The sequence below is a fragment of the Salmo trutta genome, chromosome 1 (assembly GCF_901001165.1).
Source record: "Salmo trutta chromosome 1, fSalTru1.1, whole genome shotgun sequence".
Taxonomy (NCBI): Eukaryota; Metazoa; Chordata; class Actinopteri; order Salmoniformes; family Salmonidae; genus Salmo; species Salmo trutta.
In genome coordinates, this window is record NC_042957.1 from 11,845,752 (window position 1) to 11,868,475 (window position 22,724).

General features: G+C 41.0%; 1 protein-coding gene across 1 annotated transcript; it reads right to left on the reverse strand.

Moving 5' to 3' along the window:
- Positions 1 to 949: 949 nt before the first annotated feature.
- On the reverse strand, positions 950 to 5,112 carry LOC115162153 (fos-related antigen 2). The gene is made up of 4 exons (XM_029713219.1): positions 4,289 to 5,112; positions 3,751 to 3,996; positions 2,928 to 3,035; positions 950 to 2,804 (listed from the first exon to the last, which is right to left on the reverse strand). Exons 1-4 carry the CDS (start codon positions 4,400 to 4,402, stop codon positions 2,241 to 2,243), a joined length of 1,032 nt encoding a protein of 343 aa, XP_029569079.1. The 5' UTR covers positions 4,403 to 5,112; the 3' UTR covers positions 950 to 2,240.
- Positions 5,113 to 22,724: the final 17,612 nt, after the last annotated feature.

Consider the following 22,724-nt stretch of genomic DNA (forward strand, 5'->3'; position numbering starts at 1 on the left):
ACGCAGCTGTCATACCGCTCAGGAAGAAGAGACATGGAGAAATGCCCTCTGGTCTGATGAAACAAAAATGTAACTGTAAGGTCATAATGACCCTCATCATGTTTGGAGGAAAAAGGGGGACGCTTGCAAGCTGAAGAACACCATCCCAACCGTGAAGCACGGGGGTGGCAGCATCATGTTGTGGGGGTGCTTTGCTGCAGGAGGGACTGGTGCACTTCACAAAATAGATGGCATCATGAGGAGGAAAATTATGTGGATATATTGAAGCAACATCTCAAGATATCAGTCAGGAAGTTAAAGCTTGGTTGCAAATGGGTCTTCCAAATGGACAATGACCCCAAGCATACTTCCAAAGTTGTGGCAAAATGGCTTAAGGACAACAAAGTCAAGGTATTGGAGTGGCCATCACAAAGCCCTGACCTCAATCCTACAGAAAATTTGTGGGCAGAACTGAAAAAGCGTGTGCGAGCAAGGAGGCCTACAAACCTGACTCAGTTACACCAGCTCTGTCAGGAGGAATGGGCCAAAATTCACCCAACTTATTGTGGGAAGCTTGTGGAAGGCTACCCAAAATGTTTGACCCAAGATAAACAATTTAAAGGCAATGCTACCAAATACTAATTGACTGTATGTAAACTTTTGACCCACTGGGAATGTGATGAAAGAAATAATAGCTGAAATAAATAATTCTCTCCACAATTATTCTGACATTTCACATTCTTAAAATAAAGTAGTGATCCTAACTGACCTAAAACAAGGAATTTTTACTTTGATTAATGTCAGGAATTGTGAAAAACTGAGTTGAAATGTATTTGGCTAAGGTGTATGTTAACTTTTTGTCCGTTTTGTCCCGAGTCTGTATTCTCACAGAGAGCTCTTATATATTATGATCATACTGCCAGCAATTCATATTTTAAAATATGTTTCTCACAGCAAACTATACAACAAATACTATTCATATTAATTTATTGTACAGCCTCGAATAATACATTGAAACCTAATGAAAACCGTCAAGAATGAATAACATACAATATGAGATAAAAATAAAGGTCAACATTATAGCAAATCATTGTGGATGACTATTGCTTTGACACTTCTACCTCAGATGTATGGTAAGTAATGTTGCATTGTGTTCATATCACATTTGACTGTAGAAAATTTGTCAGTGTTGTCGTGACAACCATTTCTCCAACTTAAAATCATAAAATGGCTTCTACACACAGTCTTTAATAAATGGCACAGCAATTAAATACTAAACAGAACTAATGGTTAATAAATATTTGCCATTGAAATTTACAGTAGTGCTTTACAGTTGTGCCAAGGCAATGTCTTGCAGCACCATCTAGTGTCTAACAAACCAAACTACCAGTCAATCGATTTTCAGTTTGAAAATTGATATGATTGAAGTATTGACAAGAGCCAAACTTGTAAAGGAATTGTGATGTTAATTTCTGATTAACAAAGAATATCTAGTTAAACCTTTATCTTCCTCTTACAAGGGAAGAATCCTCTCCAGAGCTCAGTAAAATACACATGTCAAAAACGTTTAGATACTTGACAGTATACTTATAGCCTAGTCTCTGCTTGAGAAAGTGCTCTATTCAATCAGATACGCTTTAGTGACATCAGCATAGCGGTTGTTTTGGTGGTGTCAGAGGTGGAACTGCTGTTAGAGCTGTCAAATCCACAAGTGGCTCCAGGCATTATACCTAAAGCGGACATTGCCATTGGCTTCACAGAGTCCCATTAACAGAAATCCCATGCAGCTTTGTTTCCAAGTTGGAACACTGGCATGTGAGATGGAATCTACACATCAATTAGGCTGATAGAAATCCTCTTTATATAGTTTAATTATTTTTCAATTTGAGCGTAATTATTATAGTCTACACTTTCTCGCTCTGAACTTCCAAAGCGAGTGGGGACAGATGTGGCTTCTTGACAATGATCGCAAGAGCAGCTACTCACCGATTTGACGGCTCCAACGCAGTTCCACCTCTGACAGCAAAAACATTCATTATTCGTGTGTCTGCTATCACAGTTTAACACTTGATCTAATTGAATCTAGGCCTTAGCATGGACTTTGTACTTTTGGGACGATTCCATTAGTTCCATTGTACCAGGCAGACCAAATCCGATGCTGGTCAAGTATTTCAAATAATAGCATCTGAACATTCCATAGTGATTAAAGTACAGTATAGTGCTGTACATTATATTTGTCCACTTTACTGTAAATCATTGCCCTACAGAGTCAACAAGGTGGGGGAGAATCGTGGTCCCAGTAGTCCATCCTCAAGACTCATGTCACTACCAGGGAGAGGCTTGGAGAGCAAGTTGTTGGAAAGGGCCTCTTCCCGGAATGAGGACTCAGACCTATCCTGCTCACCCAGGGTGGGGTGATGGTGAGACAGCATGGGACAGGATAGATCCCCCAAATGGGCTGGGCTGCAGCTCACCATGGACGGGGTGGTGAAGCAGTCGACACTGGGACAGTACTCTTCTACATGGCGATAGGTGGGTTTGATGGCGCAGTGTTCATGGTGGTGAAAGGAGAACAGCATCTCCTCCTGGGGCTCCTGCTTTATCGTGGGAGGGGGGCTCAGGGGTTTGGCCAGGGGGGAGGTGGCTGTGGGGTACATGGTCGGGGCGAGAGGGGGCAGTGGCTGAGCCTGGGGATGCCCGTCACAGCCCAGTAGACACACTGGGGCATGCAACACTAGCACGCGCTCCAGCTTCTCTCTCTCCTCCTGGAGCCTCTCAACCTGGGTCTTCAAGCTGGCTTGCTCTCTCTCCAGTTCATCAGTCTCCTTATAGGACAGACAACAAGAGTTCATAGTTCATAACCATCAACATCCATCTATACTTACAAAACAGTAGGTAGGTAGAGCTACAGTATTGACTGACTGGTCATTCTCTCTGTTTGGACTCACTCCTTGCAGTTGGTCAGTCAGCTCCTTCCTGTGGTTGCGACACTTGGCAGCAGCCAGCTTGTTCCTTTCTCTCCGCAACCTTCTCCTCTCCTCTTCAGCTGGGTTCAACTGTTGATGGAAAACAGTGAGAAACAGTGAGAAACAGCATTTGCCTGGATATGCCATTCATTTGAATAAAAACGGTCAACTCTAACATGAGATAGATACTATAGACCAGGGGTTCCCAAACCTTTTCGTTTGGGCCCCCCTTCCAGCATCTATGTCTAAAGGCACAAGTACTGTTCATGACACAGACTGTTCACACTCCTTGTTGGTGGAGAGTATTTTGCTGGTTGTAAGCTTATTTCCTGCAAATCTACACATTTTGCCATGCCTAAAGTGTATGCATGTGATATTTGAGTGCATTTGTTTTTTACAACAATATATATGGGCTAAAAACCAACATAAAAAAATATTAGCTGGCATGCGCTAGTTGATCTGGTCATTTCTGACAAATAGCTCACTAAAGTTCACAATGACTGACATGACATGAGGAACTGATGATGCACTACACGATTTAGAAATCGCACCATGTACATTCTACTATTACAATGTCCAAGAAAAAGTTTAAAGCTGTACTGAGTTGGGAACCACTGCTATAGGCTACTTACGGAAAAAATATATATTGCAGTATGAATATATTGATATTTTGATCTACTGTGAAAAACTGTATATTGCAATAACAATATTTTATCATTATTATATCCACAATATTAACAACATATCCATATCCCTTAGTCAAAGCCTCTCGGTCTTCCTGTACAGTGTGTTTCCTTACTGTTACCTGATCACTACGCCTGCTCCTTCCATGCGTGTTGCCCACTGTCCGTATTACCCCGAGCCTTGTGTGGCTCCCAGGCCCCAGGCTACTGCTGATGTCCAGGGGCTGGTAGGGGTGAGAGCGTAGGCAGTGGCCAGGCTTGGAGGCTAGAATGGCTGGCTGGATCATCCACTGCAGCTCCTGACTGGACGTGATGGCATTGATGGTGGGGATGAAGGAACTGCTGGGTAGTTGCATTTTCACAGGATACTGGAGAGGGATAGAAAAAAATAACAATTGGTAAACAGTAGGCTACATGAGCTTTTGCATTATTAAGTGGTAGGCTATGGCTACCTCAGTCTTAGCTTGTTTCCAAGTAGTACTACTCAATAATGAAATTGTTGCCTTAGCCTATTTGCATTGCCTACACTTCATTTACATTTTATCATAATTAATCAACGAATTAATAGAGGCTATATATGGTTAAAAAAAAAAAATCACAAAGTAGACTATTTGAAGCAAACGTGTAATTTTAATTTAGGTAGAATAGGCATACGAATACCTGTTGGGATTTTGAGGATGCCCAACTATTGATGGCATCGGAGGAGAGCTCGAGCTGACCCCTTTTCCCGCCACGGAGAGTGGTCTCGTGGTCCGCGGAGTGGTTCAGATGCATGGTCCGTTTGTTCCACGAGCCAACAAACACTCAGAATGCAGTGGACAAAACTCGAATTATTTAGTCGCCGTTTACTATTACCAATTAAATAGTTAATTTGCCAATAGAAAGACTAGATTGTATGAAGTGATGCTGTTGAAATCTATCGTTCTGCCTGGACGAGCACGTCATCATCCAGGCGCACAGGGAGACGGAGGTAGCTGCGACTGTGAAGACTGAAACTTATTTATAGCCAAATGAGATAAATTCTAGATCCGGTACCTCGGTTATAATACAATGTCTGAAAAACTCTTTAACACATCATGGAAATTGCAAATATGGTCAACTGATTCCATATATGCCATGTGGTGATTTTAAAAAGGTCTTGCTGACGCAGGCATCCAAAAACAGGACAATTGCCGTCAGAGCTGAAGTGTGTGGGTAGCTACCATGGTTTAATTGACGTCACATAGAAGAGTGTTTCCGTCCAGCGCTGCAGAGATGAGAGCTGTAGGCTTAGCTTCTTCAGGCTTCAGACAAAATAACATGTCGCTCAGGAAACAGGAAACCGCCAATGAATTGTGAAATCAGAGTAAAAGATCTGGACAGAAGCAAGCGGATGTAAGCAGAGGTTGGATGTGGTTATTGCCATATAACTGCTGTATTTAAGCACACGTATTTTATTTCTTCTCTCTTGGACTTTTTCAACTGGACCTCAAGGCAGTCTTCTTTTATATGTCCTTCTCCCTCATTATGTAAAGTGGATGAGCTTTAATTTACAGCAGTCTTTTGTTCTCTCCCTTCAGCATTTAGCCTCCCCTCACAACAGACTGAGATTGTCTGCATTGTGTTGTCCAGAGGAACAGTAGATAGGAAACATAATTAAATATTGAGTATAGAAGAGCGAAAAAAAACAGTCTCTATATAAAAATTGAAGTCAGAATTTCTCTGTAAAGGAGAAAAGTGATTCCCCCTGTGTGTGTGTGTGTGTGTGTGTGTGTGTGTGTGTGTGTGTGTGTGTGTGTGTGTGTGTGTGTTTAGCCTTTCTCTTTCTGACCACAATTACACCTATTGGGATGGTGTGTGTATGCATTCATTCTGAGCTCACCAGACCCTCTGCTCAACTCTGGGCTTTATGTGTGATTAACATGCTCCTCTTTTCAGAGCGGACAATGGCAGGGCACAGGGTGTATCCGTGGAGGGTCTTAAACCCTGGCTGCTGTTCCTGTATGTATTTAAGGAGAACATGGTGTTCCCAGAGTCTTGACCACAGCACACCGTGTCTCACATTAATAATAGGCCACAACATATGTTTTCATCAGTGGAGACCTAAATCCCTCACTGCCAACTTGGCATCTGCATTTATACAATGCATTTGGGAAGTATTCAGACCCCTTGACGTTTTCCATATTTTGTTACATTACAGCCTTATTCTAAAATGGATTAAATAGTTTTTTTTGTCCTCATCAATCTCCACATAATGAGAAAGAAAAAACTGTAAATTTTTTACATTTTGGAAAATGTATTAAAAAAAATAATAATGAAATGTTACTGAGGAGTGGCTTCTGTCTGGCCACTCTACCATAAAGGCCTGATTGGTGAAGTGCTGCAGAGATGGTTGTCCTTGTGGAAGATTCTCCCATCTCCACAGAGGAACTCTGGAGCTCTGTCAGAGTGACCATTGGGTTCTTGTTCACCTCCCTGACCAAGGCCCTTCTCTCCCGATTGCTCAGTTTGGCCAGGTGGACAGCTCTATGAAGTCTTGATGGTTCCGAACTTCTTCCATTTAATAATGATGGAGGCCACTGTGTTCTTGGGGATCTTCAACGCTGCAGACACTTTTTTTGGTATCTTTCCCCAGATCTGTGCCTCAACACAATCCTGTCACGGAGTTCTACAGACAATTACTTTGACCTCATGGATTGGTTTTTGCTCTGACATGCACTGTCAACTGTGGGAACTCACATAGACAGGTGTGTGCCTTTCCAAATCATGTCCAATCAATTGAATTTACCACAGGTGGACTCCAATCAAGTTGTAGAAACATCTCAAGGATGATTAATGAAAACAGGATGCACCTGAGCTCAATTTCGAGTCATAGCAAAGGGTCTGAATACTTATGTAAATAAGGTTTCTGTTTTTTATTTTTAATACATTTGCAAAAACGTCTAAAAGCCTGAGGTATTGTGTGTAGATTGATGAGGGAAAAAATGTATTTTATACATTTTAGAATAAGGCTGTAACGTAACAAAATGTGTAAAATGTCAAGGGGTCTGAATACTTTCTGAATGCACTGTATATATAGTTGAACTGTTAGAGATAGGCATAGCTGAACTCACCTCATGTGCATACAGTGTGAGGTAACTGAGGTAGGTTACATATCTTGTATTGATGCATCTCGCATCTGCTGTTGTTACACAAATGCAATCTTGACTGTGTCTAATAGTGTTTGAAGTAAAACTTGTGTGAAGACTGGGTTTTTTGCTTTGAAAAGGGAATGTGATAATTGCTTTTTAGATTGAAGTGCATTTTACTACAGTTCTGTTATTGTTGGAAATTCATTCCACTTCGGCTGTTTTCCATAATCATCTTGCCAATTCTTTTATTATTTTTTCTCAGAGGAAAGCAGACATATTTTCAGTGTTGCCTAGAAGGTGGAATTGAACCACTTTGACTCTCATCAGCTACAGGTTTGAAGCCTGCACCCCAGACCACTGAAACTCATCTGGGTAGAATTAAGAGAGCATCTGGCTCTTATATTCAGCATCAATTTGACATATGTTTTTACATTATGTAGTTAAATGATTTTATTTACAATTATTTGGTGATTAGGAAAGCACATTTAAATTCCATATGCATATTCACAGCAGGAAAAAAAGGTATGGTGTTGAAGAGAATCAAAGGACCATGAATATAATATAATAAGAAACCGTCGGTACTGGCTTAAGGCCGGTAGCAACCACTACAGAATGTCCGGTCAGAACAAGGATGAGGCAGATGTCCAGGTTAAGGGGAGTTTAATGGAAGATGTCCACACACACACATTACACACACTTTTGACCACTCATGGTTCAGATATCTGAGAATCATGTCCAGTGATAACTGACATTAACTATGTGGTCGTTTAGATGCATTCACAATTAAACATCAGACATACAGGGATTCAGTCCACAAGAGGAAAAGTTCAGCAGGAGGGAAAACTGTGGAAGTGCTCATCAGGATTGGGAAAGCACGTTTCTGACCACACAGCGTGTTGGGGTAATAGACCAACTGAAACTGAAGTCCCGGGAATCAAAGCTGCTGATAGGCTGAATGAGATGTGGTGATAAGTATTTGGTGTGACCTTGACCAATAAGACACTTATCAAAAGTGGGGGTCCTCTGAATAGGAGAGTAAGCTGCTCGACTAGAACAAGCATGAAGGATGGCTAGAATCAACTGACTGAAGCTGGACCCTTTAACAGGTAAGATGTTTGTTTTCAATCAAAACTAACATTTGGAGTTGGGAATGTAGCACTGCAAAGCATCCTGGGACATATGCAAATTATTATATCCATGAGATTTAAACTTGAATTCCCCTAATCAATTATTTCAGTTGCCCTTTATACAGTCCATTCGCAAAGTATTCAGACCCCTTGACTTTTTCCACATTTTGTTACGTTACAGCCTTATTCTAAAATTGATTAAATACTTTTTTTCCTCATCAATCTACACACAATACCCCATAATGACATTGCAAAAACAGGTTTTTAGACATTTTAGCAAATTTCTCTCTATATATAAAAAATATGACATTTACATAAGTATTCAGAGCCTTTACTCAGTACTTTGGTGAAGCACCTTTGGCAGCGATTAGAGCCTCAAGTCTTATTGGGTATGACGCTACAAGCTTGGCACACCTGTATTTGGGGAGTTTCTCCCATTCTTCTCTGCAGATCCTCTCCAGCTCTGTCAGGTTGGATGGGGAGCGTTACTGCACAGTTATATTCAGGTTTCTCCAGAGATAATCAATCGGGTTCAAGTCTGGGCTCTGGCTGGGCCACTCAAAGAAATTCAGAGACTTGTCCCGAAGCCACTCTTGCGTTTTTTGTGTGCTTAGGGTCGTTGTCCTGTTGGAAGGTGAACCTTTTCCCCAGTTTGAGGTCTGGAGCAGGTTTTCAAGGATCTCTCTGTACTTTGCTCCGTTCATCTTTCCGTCAATCCCGACTAGTCTCCCAGTCCCTGCCACTGAAGAACATCCCCACAGCATGATGCTGCCACCATGATGCTTCACAGTAGGGATGGTGCCAGGATTCCTCCAGATGTGACGCTTGGCATTCAGGCCAAAGAGTTCAATCTTGGTTTCATCAGACCAGAGAATCTTGTTTCTCATGGTCTGAGAGTCCTTTAGGTGCCTTTTGGCAAACTCCAAGCAGGCTGTCATGTGCCTTTTACTGAGGAGAGGATCTGTAGAGAAGAATGGGAGAAACTCCCCAAATACAGTTGTTCCAAGCTTGTAGTGTCATTCCCAAGAAGACTCGATACTGTAACTGCTGGTAAAGGTGCTTCAACAAAGTACTGAGTAAAGGAACTGAATGCTTATGTAAATGTGATATTTCAGTTTTTATTTGTAATACGTTTCCCAAAATAAAAAATTAACTGTTTTTGCTTTCTCATTATAGAGTATTGTGTGGAGATTGATGAGGAAAAAAACTATTACATTTTAGAATAAGGCTGTAACGTAACAAAATGTGGAAAAAGTCAAGGGTTCTGAATACTTTCCAAATGCACTGTATATCCCTGACCTATTACATAATTTATGCAGTAGCATACAATACATTTTTTAACCATTTTTGTGCTGTGCTCACTTGAACAGGAAGGTGGCGCGGCGGTCCTTCTTGTGGGCAAACTTTGTCATCAAATTCTGTCATTCTCTGGATTTATGGTGCTTTCAAGACAACTTGGAACTCGGAAAAAAACAAGGTCGAATCATAATGTCAGTGATCTTCAGGTCGGAAAGTCTGAGCTCTAGAAGGAGGCCCGAGTTCCCGACTTGAAATTCCAAGTTGGATTACCGTTCAAAACGTATTTTCCCAGTCGGAGCTCAGTTCCCAGTTGTCTTGAACACACCAAAGTCAGAGATTTCCCAGTTCTGAGTTTCCAGTTGTTTTGAACGCGGCAGAAGTCATGCTGGATTGATAGCATGGCCAATGTATTCAACCTTTCCTGCCCATGGTGTTGCGTGTGAATATCCTTTTAAGGTTGGAAAAGAGACCCTTTCAGACAGATGTTTTAAATCCTTAACCCTTGTGTTGTGTTTATGTTTTTGTTATTCACCCAATGTCTGATGGACCCACAACATTATTGGGTTTTTAAAACAATTCAGCCATAACATTTTACGTAAAAATACTTCATTCTTAGTACTTAGATGTTGACTTATATCAATTACAACAATATAGACAGCATACATTGTTAATATTGGCCATTTACCTCTGCTAGATGACATTTATCAATAAAAGCGCTATTTGTTGTTTTTGGGATAGAAGACATGGGTGGAATGAATTATGTTTATCTTGAACAAATGTAAATTAAACAAGGATTTCATCACTATTGATGTTTATTGATTTGAACTGAACAAATTGGAAGGACACATTTTACCTACAGTATTTTATGGAAATGATAAATGAGCCCCATTGAACACAAATTAAGGCCAGTCTACACACCACGAGGGACATAGTTTCACTGTGTGTGTGTGTTGCAAATGTATTTCTTGCACTTGATGCATGTGTACTGTGTCTTCCTGTCCTTCTTGGGTCCACACAAATCGCAGCACTTGTTGCTACCGGCTGCAGTCTAGAATGATGAAAACACTTAGTTCAGGAATTTTACTAACAACTCACTCACTCACTCACTCACTCACTCACTCACTCACATATATAGGTACAGCAGGCCAAGGTAGGAGAGTCAGACACACCCACATGCATCAACATCACTCACACTTACTTCCGATATTGGAGTTGTTGGTTCTGTGGGTCGGGCGGATGGGGCACCAGCATCCTCCTGAATCTTCCTCATGATGGCTGCAGAAGCTGGGGTCCTTGAGATATGTTGATTTGAGGTCTTACCAATGACTTGCCCAGCTCCTTGAGAAAGATCCGTCTCCTCTGGAGCTTACCTCTGTTCCAATCTGGGGTCAACGCAATCCAGATGACAAACGCGTTGTCTAAGTTGTTGAAGAATATCACAAGTGGCCAGCGTAGGGTTCTTCTTTTGCAGCTGTAGCCAGTCACCAGCTTGTTTAAATTGTCCACCCCTCCTTTCGTGGCATTGTAATCCATTTTGACTTATGTTATTTGATGTTTCTGGCCACAGATTCTCTAATCCCTATGCAGCGTACTCATGAGTACTACATTTTTGTCTTTCTTTCGCACGTAGGACACTAGGGACATGTCGGCCGTGAACACAAACTTAGAGGAATTGATAGGCCTGTTCAGTGTATTCAACAGCTGAGGTGGGAGAACTGGCTTGTTTTTTCGTACTGTTCCTACCATCGTCAGCTTCCTCTTGAGGAGCTCCTGTCCCAGCTTGTGCGAAGTAAAAAAGTTATTGCATGTGATGTTGTGGCCACGGAGTCCCTGTGTCACATCCAGGACAACCCGCATCCCTTGGTTCTTCTCAGGGGCTCCTCCATCTGGCTTCCCCATATACACTTGCAAGTTCCAGACATATGATGAAGCAGCATCACAGGCAGCCCAGATCTTGATTCCATATTTTGCGGGTTTAGACGGTATGTACTGCCTGAAGGGGCAGCGGCCATCCTGAAAATAATGTGGATGTTTTCCAGAGACAATGTTGCATTGAAGAGTTCTCTGCCAGTTTCTGCATCCCACGGGGATTCTGTGGATTCCCCATTTAATCTGAAAACACCAGCAAGGATAATAACCCCAAAGTATGCATTTAAATGAGTTTGGTCCATCTCCTTCCATCTCTCTTCAAAAACACGCCTTCCCTCCAAATTAGTGCAGTCCAGAATAATTTTCTGGATGGTGTCTGGGGTTTGAAATGAAGACTTTATGTCCCGCACATGAGTCGGCCCTGGTTACATCCTTATTACATTGGCAGCCATGTGGGGTGGCTCATTTCTTGGGAAAGAAGACCATTCCATTTTTTGACATCCATATTTCTCCTCCTGCAGTCTGCTGATGAGCTGGTTGCTGATGGGCTGGGCCTTGGGGCTGGCTGAGGGTTAATCTCATCCTCTTCCAACTCACTGTCAGACTCTGAATTGATAGAGACATGATCTTCATATTCTGAAAATTCTTCATCTTCCAAAGTGGAAGATGCTCCTTCCACACCAACTTCTCTCTCTGCAAAAATTATTTCTAAGGCCCTCTGAACAGAGATTATTTTGCCATACTGATTGATTGTGGTAAGGAGCCACACATGCAACGTTATTTATTTGTTGTGTCCCTCCCCCAATTTGCACCTGGCTGGTAGTGTGGGAAAATACTGAATTTTTTACTATGTATCGGAACTAATGCATTGAAATAATGTCTTGGAATAACTTTGTGCAGGTTCCCGCAGACGTTGTATAGTTTCACACACCACAAAGGGTAAAGAGTGCGCGAAAAGCGGGAGACAGACAGACAGGCAGGGAGACAGACAGGTTCTTGGTACTATGTTGAAACAGCAGGCCCGGTGAGGAGGAAGACAGAGTGAAGTCACACAGCAAACCTATTTGTTTCATTTTTACTTGTTTTCACCTATACACACACTTTTCCACACTTTTATTACCCTTGGGTCCAGTGGAACCGAACAACACAAATGTAATATACAGTTGAAGTGGAAGTTTACATACACTTAGGTTGGAGTCATTAAAACTTGTTTTTCAACCACTCCACACATTTCTGGTTAACAAACCATAGTTTTTGCAAGTCGGTTAAGACATCTACTTTGTGCATGACACAAGTCATTTTTCCAACAATTGTTTACAGACAGATTATTTCACATATAATTTACTGTATCACAATTCCAGTGGGTCAGAAGTTTACATACACTAAGTTGACTGTGCCTTTAAACAGCTTGGAAATTTCCAGCTTTAGAAGCTTCTGATAGGCTAATTGACATCATTTGAGTCAATTGGAGGTGTACCTGTGGATGTATTTCAAGGCCTACCTTCAAACTCAGTGCCTCTTTGCTTGACATCATGGGAAAATCTAAATAAATCAGCCAAGACCTCAGAAAATGGTAGACCTCCACAAGCCTGGTTCATCGTTGGGAGCAATTTCCAAATGCCTGAAGGTACCACATTCATCTGTACAAACAATAGTACGCAAGTATAAACACCATGGGACCACACAGCCGTCATACCGCTCAGGCAAGAGACACGTTCTGTCTCCTAGAGACGAACATACTTTGGTGCGAAAAGTGCAAATCAATCCCAAAACAACAGCAAAGGACCTTGTGAAGATGCTGGAGGAAAAAGGTACAACAGTATTCTAATCCACAGTAAAACAAGGCCTATGTCGACATAACCTGAAAGGCCGCTCAACAAAGAAGAAGCCTCTGCTCCAAAACCGCCATAAAAAATGCCAGACTATGGTATGCAACTGCACATTGGGACAAAGTTCGTACTTTTTGGAGAAATGTCCTTTGGTCTGATGAAACAAAAATAGAACTGTTTGGCCATAATGACCATCGTTATGTTTGGAGGAAAAAGGGGAGGCATGCAGCCGAAGAACACCATCCCAACCGTGAAACATGGGTGTGACAGCATATAGTTGTGGGGGTGCTTTGCTGCTGAAGGGACTGGTGCACTTCACAAAATAGATGGCTTCATGAGGAAGGAAAATTATGTGGATATATTGAAGCAACATCTCAAGACATCAGTCAGGAAGTTAAAACTTGGTTGCAAATGGGTCTTCCAAATGGACAATGACCCCAAGCATACTTCCAAAGTTGTGGCAAAATGGCTTAAGGACAACAAAGTCAAGGTATTGGAGTGGCCATCACAAAGCCCTGACCTCAATCCTATAGAAAATTTGTGGGCAGAACTGAAAAAGCGTGTGCGAGCAAGGAGGCCTACAAACCTGACTCAGTTACACCAGCTCTGTCAGGAGGAATGGGCCAAAATTCACCCTTATTGTGGAAGCTTGTGGAAAGCTACCCGAAACATTTGACCTAAGTTAAACAATTTAAAGGCAATGCTACCAAATACTAATTGAGTGTATGTAAACTTCTGACCCACTGGGAATGTGATGAAAGAAATAATAGCTGAAATAAATAATTCTCTCTACTATTATTCTGATATTTCACGTTGTTAAAATAAAGTAGTGATCCTAACTGACCTAAGACAGGGAATATGTACTAGCTGAGTTTATGTACTAACTGAGTTTAAATGTATTTGGCTAAGGTGTATGTAAACTTCCGACTTCAACTGTATATAAGTGTTTTTCTCCACGTTCTGGAGAACTGAGTATGATAGCTAAGGAGATGGAGGAAACACCTGTCTCTGGATTACACCTTCAGACTAAGGGCAACCATGGTATCCGTGACAGGGAGAAGCATCCAACCATGAAGTATGCGGGTAAGATAGTCTAGGTAGCTAAATTTTCAGATATTAAACGTTTTTAATTTTGACAGTCATTTTCATTTCAAGTTAAAGTGTACTGTTAGCTAGCTAGCTAATGTTAGCTGGCTGGCACACTAGCTAACGTTACGTGTATGATCTTATTATTAGTATCTTAGAGTAATTTGCTTGGCTAGTTATAGCCTAATGTTAGCTAGTTCACATTGAACCTGGTTGGTTAGCTACCTGCAGATTCAGGCAGGATAGTAACATCATGAGTTAGGATTTTGGCTCATTGTTTACCTAGCTAGCTAGTTAAATATCTTAACAAAATACTCAACTATGCAAGTAACCATTTCGGGTGCGTTCGTAAATTCACTCTGGCCATCTACTCCAATTTCATAGCACTCTCGTCTGAGTGTGCCAGAGCGCAGAATAACTGATTAATTTCCGAACGTTCGTCACCTGCTGAATATGGCCGGTGTCAGTAAACGCCAGCCAAAAAGCATAATTAAATTGTTGCCAGAAGCACAGTTACAGTCACCAACGCTCTGGATAACATAAAAACAGCCTATCCAGCTCTGCTAGAGCGAGTAAAATGGTCAGAGTGGGTTGTTCTCTCATTTGTGTCTGGAAGTAGCTAGCAAGCTAACCTTGTTAGCCAGTTAGCTTGGGTGCTTGACTGCCATTGTGAGGTCTGAACGCTCGGATCAACCCTACTCGTCGGCCAGAGCATCCAATGTGCGCTCTGAACGCTCCGAGAGCGAAACGCTCTTCATTTTCGAACGAACAATCTGACAGCACAGTTTCAGTCACCAACAAGTTGCAGTCACAAACGCTCTGGATAACATAAAAACAGCCTAACCAGCTCTGCTAGAGCGAGTAATGTTCAGTGAACTGTTCTCATTTGTGTATGGAAGTAGCTAGCAAGTTAGCCAGTTAGCTTGGGTGCTTGACTGCTGTTGTTAGTACGGAACACTCGAATCAACCGCTAAAGAGATGGGTCGGGCTAAAGCTTCTAGGATGTTCAAGATGCAGAATGGGTTTAGACAAAGAAGAGCTCTCCAGTTGGTACCAAAACATTCAAAGGCCATTTTCTCAAAAGTGAGGTTACAAGTTGATCAACTTTCAAAGCAGAATTACTTTCCCATTGTTCATCAAATGCAATGTATGATATACCATGTTGTAGCATGTTGCTACATAAGACCAACTCGAGCCGGTCGGTCACCCCTGAATAATCTGTATAATTGGCTCTTTTTTGGGATAGATTATGTAATGAACCTTCAAATTCATTTCCAACTTAACGTTAGCGTAGACTAGTTGAACATGCATACATGTGGACAGGCACAGATATTACATTTAGACTAATATAAATAAATATGGTATAACCCTCAACCTTTACATAGTGACCAGACCATTCAAATGTACCTTGGTAGGTAGGCAGACAGTATCTAGCTACAGCCATGTCTAACAGGCATGCTTAGGCAAATATTTTTTTAATAGTAAAACCAGCTCATCAGTTTTAGAGATTTACAAGAGTTAAATTGTTGTATTATTGTTTCTCCTCACTGTTAGCTAGTAAACTTAGCTAGCTAGCTTGCTGGATAGCCTATACGTGTTATTTACATCTGTTTTGAATCCCGTACCATGCCTAGTGTAGCACCCCGTATTATCGCCATATTCAACAGCTTTTAAGAAACATATTACTTTCAATCAGTGTTGTCTTGTGATCAAGCCATCAATCTTTTGTGATTATTGGTGTCGTAAAAATGTTATCTAATGGATTAGCAATTAGCATGTTTGACATTTCAGTGGAAATACTACTACTATCAGCTTTTTGATAAGCGGTTTAGCAAAAAAAATAAGGCCCATATTATCGGCATACGGTCCCCAGTTATTGGCCACCTTACTATTTTGTTCAATTACAAGATATATCGGTTTAATTTTGTTTAAAAAAAATTGAATCTGAAGTGTTTACTAGATAGTTGGCTAGCCTTCCGGGTAAAAAAAAATTACTTGCCTGGAATCGGTTAGCTATATTTCAGAGGTAAAAAGTTGGATGTTAAATGATCTGTGGTCTGTCACACAGTCAAATTTTACATTATACAGCGTGACCCACAAAATATATTACTTTTTTGAAAACTCTCAATAGCTAACTTAACTTACATAAATTGCAATGAAAATCGGTGGTCAGCTAGCTAGAAGGGTGTCTTTAGTCGCAAAACTTACTGCTATTTTCCAGTCCATTTAAATGTTGAGCTCGAGGTGATTTAATCCTCAAACTGCTAGAGAGTGTCCGAAGTTAGGTGGTGTCTGATGTTGGGGGAAAATTAGCTATAGTTGTGTGATTTTGAAATGCATCCACAGTCATAATCATAACAAATGTCATCCCTCGTCAATTATGTTACATAGTAAAACTATTTACAATTGTGGATGTTACACATGTTTGCTAAAAAGTTACAAACATGAGGCCTGGCACATTGTAACAAGTCAGCAGGTGCCAAGCTAACTGGCTAGCCAACTCTAGTCATGTGCTAACGTTTGCTTGTAAACCTAGCTTTAGGTGGCTGGTTATAATGTCATAGCTTGTTGTTTAGTTGCCTTAAAAGAGAAGAGGCTTTACAATCAAGATACAATAGATCTCCGATTGTAAAACCTCTTCTATTTTTAGTCATAGGTTTTTTATTTATCCCTTATTTTACCAAGTAAGTTGACTGAGAACACATTCTAATTTACAGCAACAACCAGGGGAATAGTTACAGGGGATGAATGAACCAATTGTGAGCTGGGAATGATTAGGTGACCATGATGGTATGAGAGCCAGATTGGGAATTTAGCCAGGACACCAGGGTTAACACCCCTACTCTTACGATAAGTGTCATGTGATCTTTTAGTGACCACAGACACCTATTTCACATCCCATCCAATAACAGAAACCTACACGGGGCAATGTCAGGGATTGGGATATTTTTTTAGACCAGAGGAAAGGGTGCCTCCTACTGGCCCTCCAACACCACTTCCAGCAGCATGTGGTCTCCCATCCAAGGACTGACCAGGACCGACCTTGCTTAGTTTCAGAAGCAAGCCAGTAGTGGGATATGGCTACCTGTAGTTGTTTAGCTAACTCAGTTAGCTAGACCAGGTACCTAAGTTATCAAACAAAATAATTAGATTTCCCCCCATTGTAACACATTAGTATGTTAGCCAGCAATACACAATATGGGATTCAGTAGATAAACTAAAGTTAGCTAGCTTGCTATGTGGCTTGCAGGAAAAATTACTTATTTAGCTTGCCACCATATTTGTCATCTACCCCCTTGGTGCTGGCATCGGCTGTAGAAGCTGAGCTTCTAGCTAAATCCAACTCTTTGTTTCGATTCATCTTCGCTATATTCCGGTTGAAACATGTATGATTGAATGTCACCATGTTGTAACAAAAAAAATGTTGATGAGAGGAATCACTTGAAGCCATTGTGGTCTGGTCAGTTCTTTCAGTTTTCCCAAAGGATTGTGTTGTTAATGTCCGCCGCCCTTTAAGAAAAAAGCCCCCCTATCCCCTCCCCATCAATATACCAGAAGCCGTCATAGACAGTATCGTTCAACGAGCGAAGCCCATACTTTCCTTACTCCTGGGCAATTATGTGTGAAACACATCTTACTGACCTGGAAATGCCTCAGACAGGATAAAAATAATTCCAGATTCCTGATGGGTGAAATTCCTCTTTAAGTTAAGTTTTTGCTTCTTTTACTTTTGTTTTTGTACACCAGCTTCAAACAACTTAAAATACAATCTTCTTGGTTATTGAAAATATATTTCACAGCAGTTTAAATGGTATAATAATTCTCTACAGTATTGCTTGTTTTGTCACATGAACTGAAATTAGGCAAACTATTAGAATTTTTGCAAACAGGAAATGGCAGATTGATTTCTGCATATTGCACCTTTAAAATAAGATTACGTTAGAATTTAGAAAGGAAGCTTGTTATTCTTTACATTGTGTGTGTGTGTGTGTGTGCCTCTATATCTGCGTCAGTGTCTGTGCTCCTGTTTAGATAATTCGCATGAAATGGAGCTGAGCTGTAGATTCCTGTGTTATGTGTTCTGTGACGTCAGCAGGGGGAATAGGAGGAGTGGAAGTGTGAGTAGGAGTTGGACAAAAAAGCAGACATCAGAAAGAGGAGTAGGAAAAGACTGAGGAAATGAGAGTGAGTAATTGTGGGAGCCAGAGTGTTCACCTGGGCCTTGTTCATTAGGCAAACATCGTGGAACATTGCAGATAAAAATGTAATGAACAGAGCGGAGAGGCATGTTTGTTCTACATAAGTGTTCCATAACATTTTGGGAGAATGCTGCATGAGATCTAGTGCAAACCATTATATAATAACTGTGCTACGTTATTACAATACACCCTTTCTTTCAGTGCCTCTCAGACCAACAGTGCCTCTCTGGGACTATATTTAGAGCCCTTATCCATTTCCTGCCTCACCATGGCATACCCTATTGTTTCATAAATCTGTCTCTGATGTAACAGCTGACTTACATCTGCAAGCTGTCTGTTGGTCGCTTGGCAACTCAGCCAGCATGCCAATAACATGGTTACTCAGCAACCGTTTGCCACATGTGACATACTACCCCTTTCTACTTCATTGATCCAGAATATTTCACCATTAGCATATACATGAAGTATTCAGTAGTCATGTTAACCAAGCTATCCTTGTGTCCTACTGTTTATAGGTGCACACAAACAAATGTAACAAATTGATATGAGAACTTTCAGGATGACTATTTCTTAAAAAAATGACAGTGCAAGATGGAGAATTTTTCAGTGGAATTCAAGGTTGAATTTCATGGACATAATAGTTTGCATATTTCCCAGCATGTTTTGTAGTGCTTTATTCCTAAATCAAATGTTAGTTTTGCTAGAAAACAAACAGCTAAGTGTTTAAGTGATTTGGATGCACACATGCAATTTGAATATTTTGATCTATTAATGAAATAATTGTTAATTAAATAATGCTTTACTGATAACCATTTTGTTTAACTGAGGGATGTCTCCTTTAATATCTGGAAAAGGATGAAATAGTAGAAGAAGAAACTGATGCTGCATTGCCCATCTTCACAGTGGGAATCCAATCGACATACGTTTCTTGATAGAGGTCAGCTCATCCAACAGTACATAAAAAAATACAAAGCACACCTGATGTTAGAATAGCACTTCTTCAGGTCACCTATACCATCAGGGCTCTTGGTTTCTTTGGTTGTGTTTAATTCATTCAGGTGTTCTAGTGTCATATAAAGATTAGATCTATTGTTGGGCTGAAACAACCAATAGTTAAGACAGCAGGTTGTCCTATCCTATTGAGGCCTTTGTCCTATGCTGTCATGCCCATACATTTTCTCAACAAATGATCATTGGGTCAGTGCCACTAGAGTGTTTTTGGACAATATGTCCCCCTCCAGTCTAGATGGACATCATATTGTACAATTTGTGTCTCCCCTATTCGCAGGCCTAAATTAGATGGTTGCATTTAAGACAAGGTCATTTTTATTGATCTGTTTGTCAATATCAGCAGAGTAGGCCTAGGCTACTCTGTGATTTGTCGTATTAAAGAAGATTCTGCTAATGTCTCCAGGCATACAAAGTCTAGTAGAATTGCCTGAAATGTAATTATTAAAGGCCACATTTTTCCCGTGCAAAGAAAAGGCAAGAAAGGTCTCTGATACAGCCTATAGGCCTATGCCGCTCCGCGCTCAGCCATGCACAGTGATCAGATTGAGTTACTACATTTTGACTATCCACTCTACTCATCACTTTAGGAGTAGTAGGCTTACATTAGTCTGCAAATGCGATGAAAGATGCATGCAATGCTATATTATTTTTATGAAAATAACTATGAGAGAGACGCATGCTGCATAGACTACACACTATCTAGCTAATGTTGGCTACTTAGTCTTGTTAACACCTGGTTACCATAACATCTAAACTAAACTGGAAATCAGACTAACCAGTGATGGAAAGATGGGTACTGACAGCTGTCTGGGTTCAGATCTTGACGGGTAAAAAAGTTTCTTCGCTTTTCTGGCAGTTCTTGAGTCTTATCTCCTTGGTGTCTGTCAAAATATATTTTTCCCGTTGTCTTTCCTGCCCTGCTAGAGCAGCTAAATACAGCACATACATTGACCATGTATGAACCAAGTAGTTTTAGAGACTGTTATCATGTAGCTTAGGGTAGCTGTTATGTAGGAAGAATTGATGCGGTGGTCTTCCAACATGGCCATTGTATGTCACTTGGCAACCCTCTATATCAGCACAGTAGAATTCAATGGCTGTAGTTCAGTCCTAAATGTTCTATGTTTGAGGCTGAGCTGCTTTTGAAAGCAAAAGTCAAATTGAAAACATTATTGGCATTGTTGAATTTGATTTTCATAATAGTAAGCTAGGACGGATGGTTTGGTTAGCTAAACTAGCAAGTCTGTTTATTTGGTTACCAAGGCAACTACTGTAGTAAACTTGCTAGAACTTCAGTGGATGTTGAACACATTTATACCTGCAAATGAACACATTTCTAGCTGCAAATGTGTTACATTATAGCCATGGTATAAAACACAGGAGGTTGTTGGCACCTTAATTGGGGAGAACGGGATTGTTCTAAAGGCTGGAACGGAATATGTGGTATGGTATCAAATACATCAAACACATGGTTTCCAGGTGTTTGATACCATTCCATTTGCTCCGTTCCAGCCATTATTATGAGCCGTTCTCCCTTCAGCAGCCTCCTGTGGTATAAAAGGGATAATCAACTCGGGGCTCTATGCGTTCTCTATGGAAAATAATGCAACTCCGTGGAAGGTTAGTGGTTCAACTCCGCTAGCGTGTCATGAAACACACCTTCCACATTGTTCATTATTTTCCATAGAATGCATAACCCCTCGTTGATTATCCCTTACATTTCTGCATATCAACATGCTGTAACCCACAAGCTTCCATGGTTTCTTGAGATATGTGTAGGCTGTGGGCTTTGCCCCAGTCACTCCCTAGCCACACCCATAGTCACTTCCTGGTTTGAGTGGGTGTGTCAGGAAGGGGGAATCCATGTTGTGGAGGCCAGGGGTGTATTAATTATGTCTTGAAACGGAAACCGTTTCCAAGCAGAAACAAACCGCTTGAAAACTAGGAAACTGTTTATAGCTCACTATATACTGTACAGGTGAGCTCATCTATCGTTCTCAAATAATTGTTTACGGGATGTTGTATTGATTTTCAAGTGAAGCTTCCTCTGTAGGGTGTTGCATCTAAAGAACAAAGTTTGGAAGGCTATTTAGCCCTTGCTTGAATTTTGAGTTGAGGCTCTATAATAATAAAGAAAATGTTTTACAGTTTTCTTCTGTGGACTTCTTTCCTTAGAATTATTACACAGACTAACAATCAAGCCTTATTTAATTTCTTTGCGGCTAAATTAGTTAGATTTTTGGATTTCCTACTGAATTTTAGGACAAATACATTGTATCTCAAATAAAATAGGCTTGATTTTGCATTTTATTTTTAATTCAGCCTGCGCTTATTAGTTGGAGGTTGATGTGGTGGAATTGTGCTTTGATTCTGTATGCCAGCTGATTCATTTGTGAATACACATTAATTACATGGCATTCGTAGAATCCCTTTTTTTCTGTTAAAGGCGTTGGTTTTTAATAAGCATTCCATAAGCTATTATGGAAATGCATTCATTGTCAATGCTCTGATATACAGCTGGTTTTCAGGGTTATGTATGTGGGAGTCAAGGGACTCCTCCATACCAGCCTGTAGCAGTGATGTTGCAATGTAACATAGAGTTTGACCAGCAGGTGGCAATGTACACATACTGTTTGTTGCTCAGCATCCAGCTAAATCCTGTTCTCACATTAAGCCTGTGGAGTCGCTGTCAGCAATGAAACATAATTTTATTTGTGTTGTACTGCCAAAGAGAAAATACTTAATTGGCCATTTTATGATTTGATTTGATTTAATGTCTTACATATTTATGAATTGGCGGGAGCAATTCAAGGGCCTGAAATGGCATAAAACCCCTGCTCTACTGTATAGTGTAAGTGTCTGATCAATCATAGGTCTATCAGCTGAGCCCCGAGAGGCAGTGAGAGCCTGCTGTCAAACGATCAGCTCCTACAGCTTCTGTTGTAACCAACGGCTGGGAAGCTGGCGTATCAGCCCTGTGTTGATGAGAACAGCACAGCTAAACAGCAGACACTCAGGCATACTGCACCAGATACTGACACAAACAGATGTGTTCTCTGCAGGAGAGCCATTCACACAAGCACATACACTAAATGTCCCTCATTGAAAACCTCCCAGACCTCATCAGGTCTTGGTGGTCAAGCGCTATGGGCTTCTACGCCCTCTGGTGGCCGGAAAGACCACCAAGTCCGGGCACGTCCAGGCATATGTCGCAGTCAGTGACACAATGATTCTTTACGTTTCAGAGTGGGAGAGAGACACAGAGTAGATGCCCCTATCTCTCAGACAGGCAGGGGAGTTAAGGCAGCAGTGATATGAGTAGCGCAGCTGCAGTTCTGCTTCAGCCACCACAGGTCATGGCGATGCTTTGATATAGCATATGTGTGGTCCATCTGGGGGCTCTCAAGCCTTCTGGTCATATTAACCATGGTCCTTCTCAATCAGCTGGTTTGATATGGCTGGCTGGAACTCCATTTGACGGATAGATCCCAACTAACTTGCGCCAACATACTAAAGGTACAAATATGGATCTTAATTTGACCACTCTGCAATGCAGGACATTTAAA

Bases quoted from the DNA above. Each gene is read 5' to 3' on its own strand.
- LOC115162153 (XM_029713219.1), bottom strand. From the start codon at position 4,402: ATGCATCTGAACCACTCCGCGGACCACGAGACCACTCTCCGTGGCGGG. The intron at 3,036-3,750 runs GTAACAGTAAGG...TTCCATCAACAG, and splicing joins GGAGCAGGCGTAGTGATCAG to TTGAACCCAGCTGAAGAGGA. The intron at 2,805-2,927 runs GTGAGTCCAAAC...CTGTCCTATAAG, and splicing joins TGACTGACCAACTGCAAGGA to GAGACTGATGAACTGGAGAG.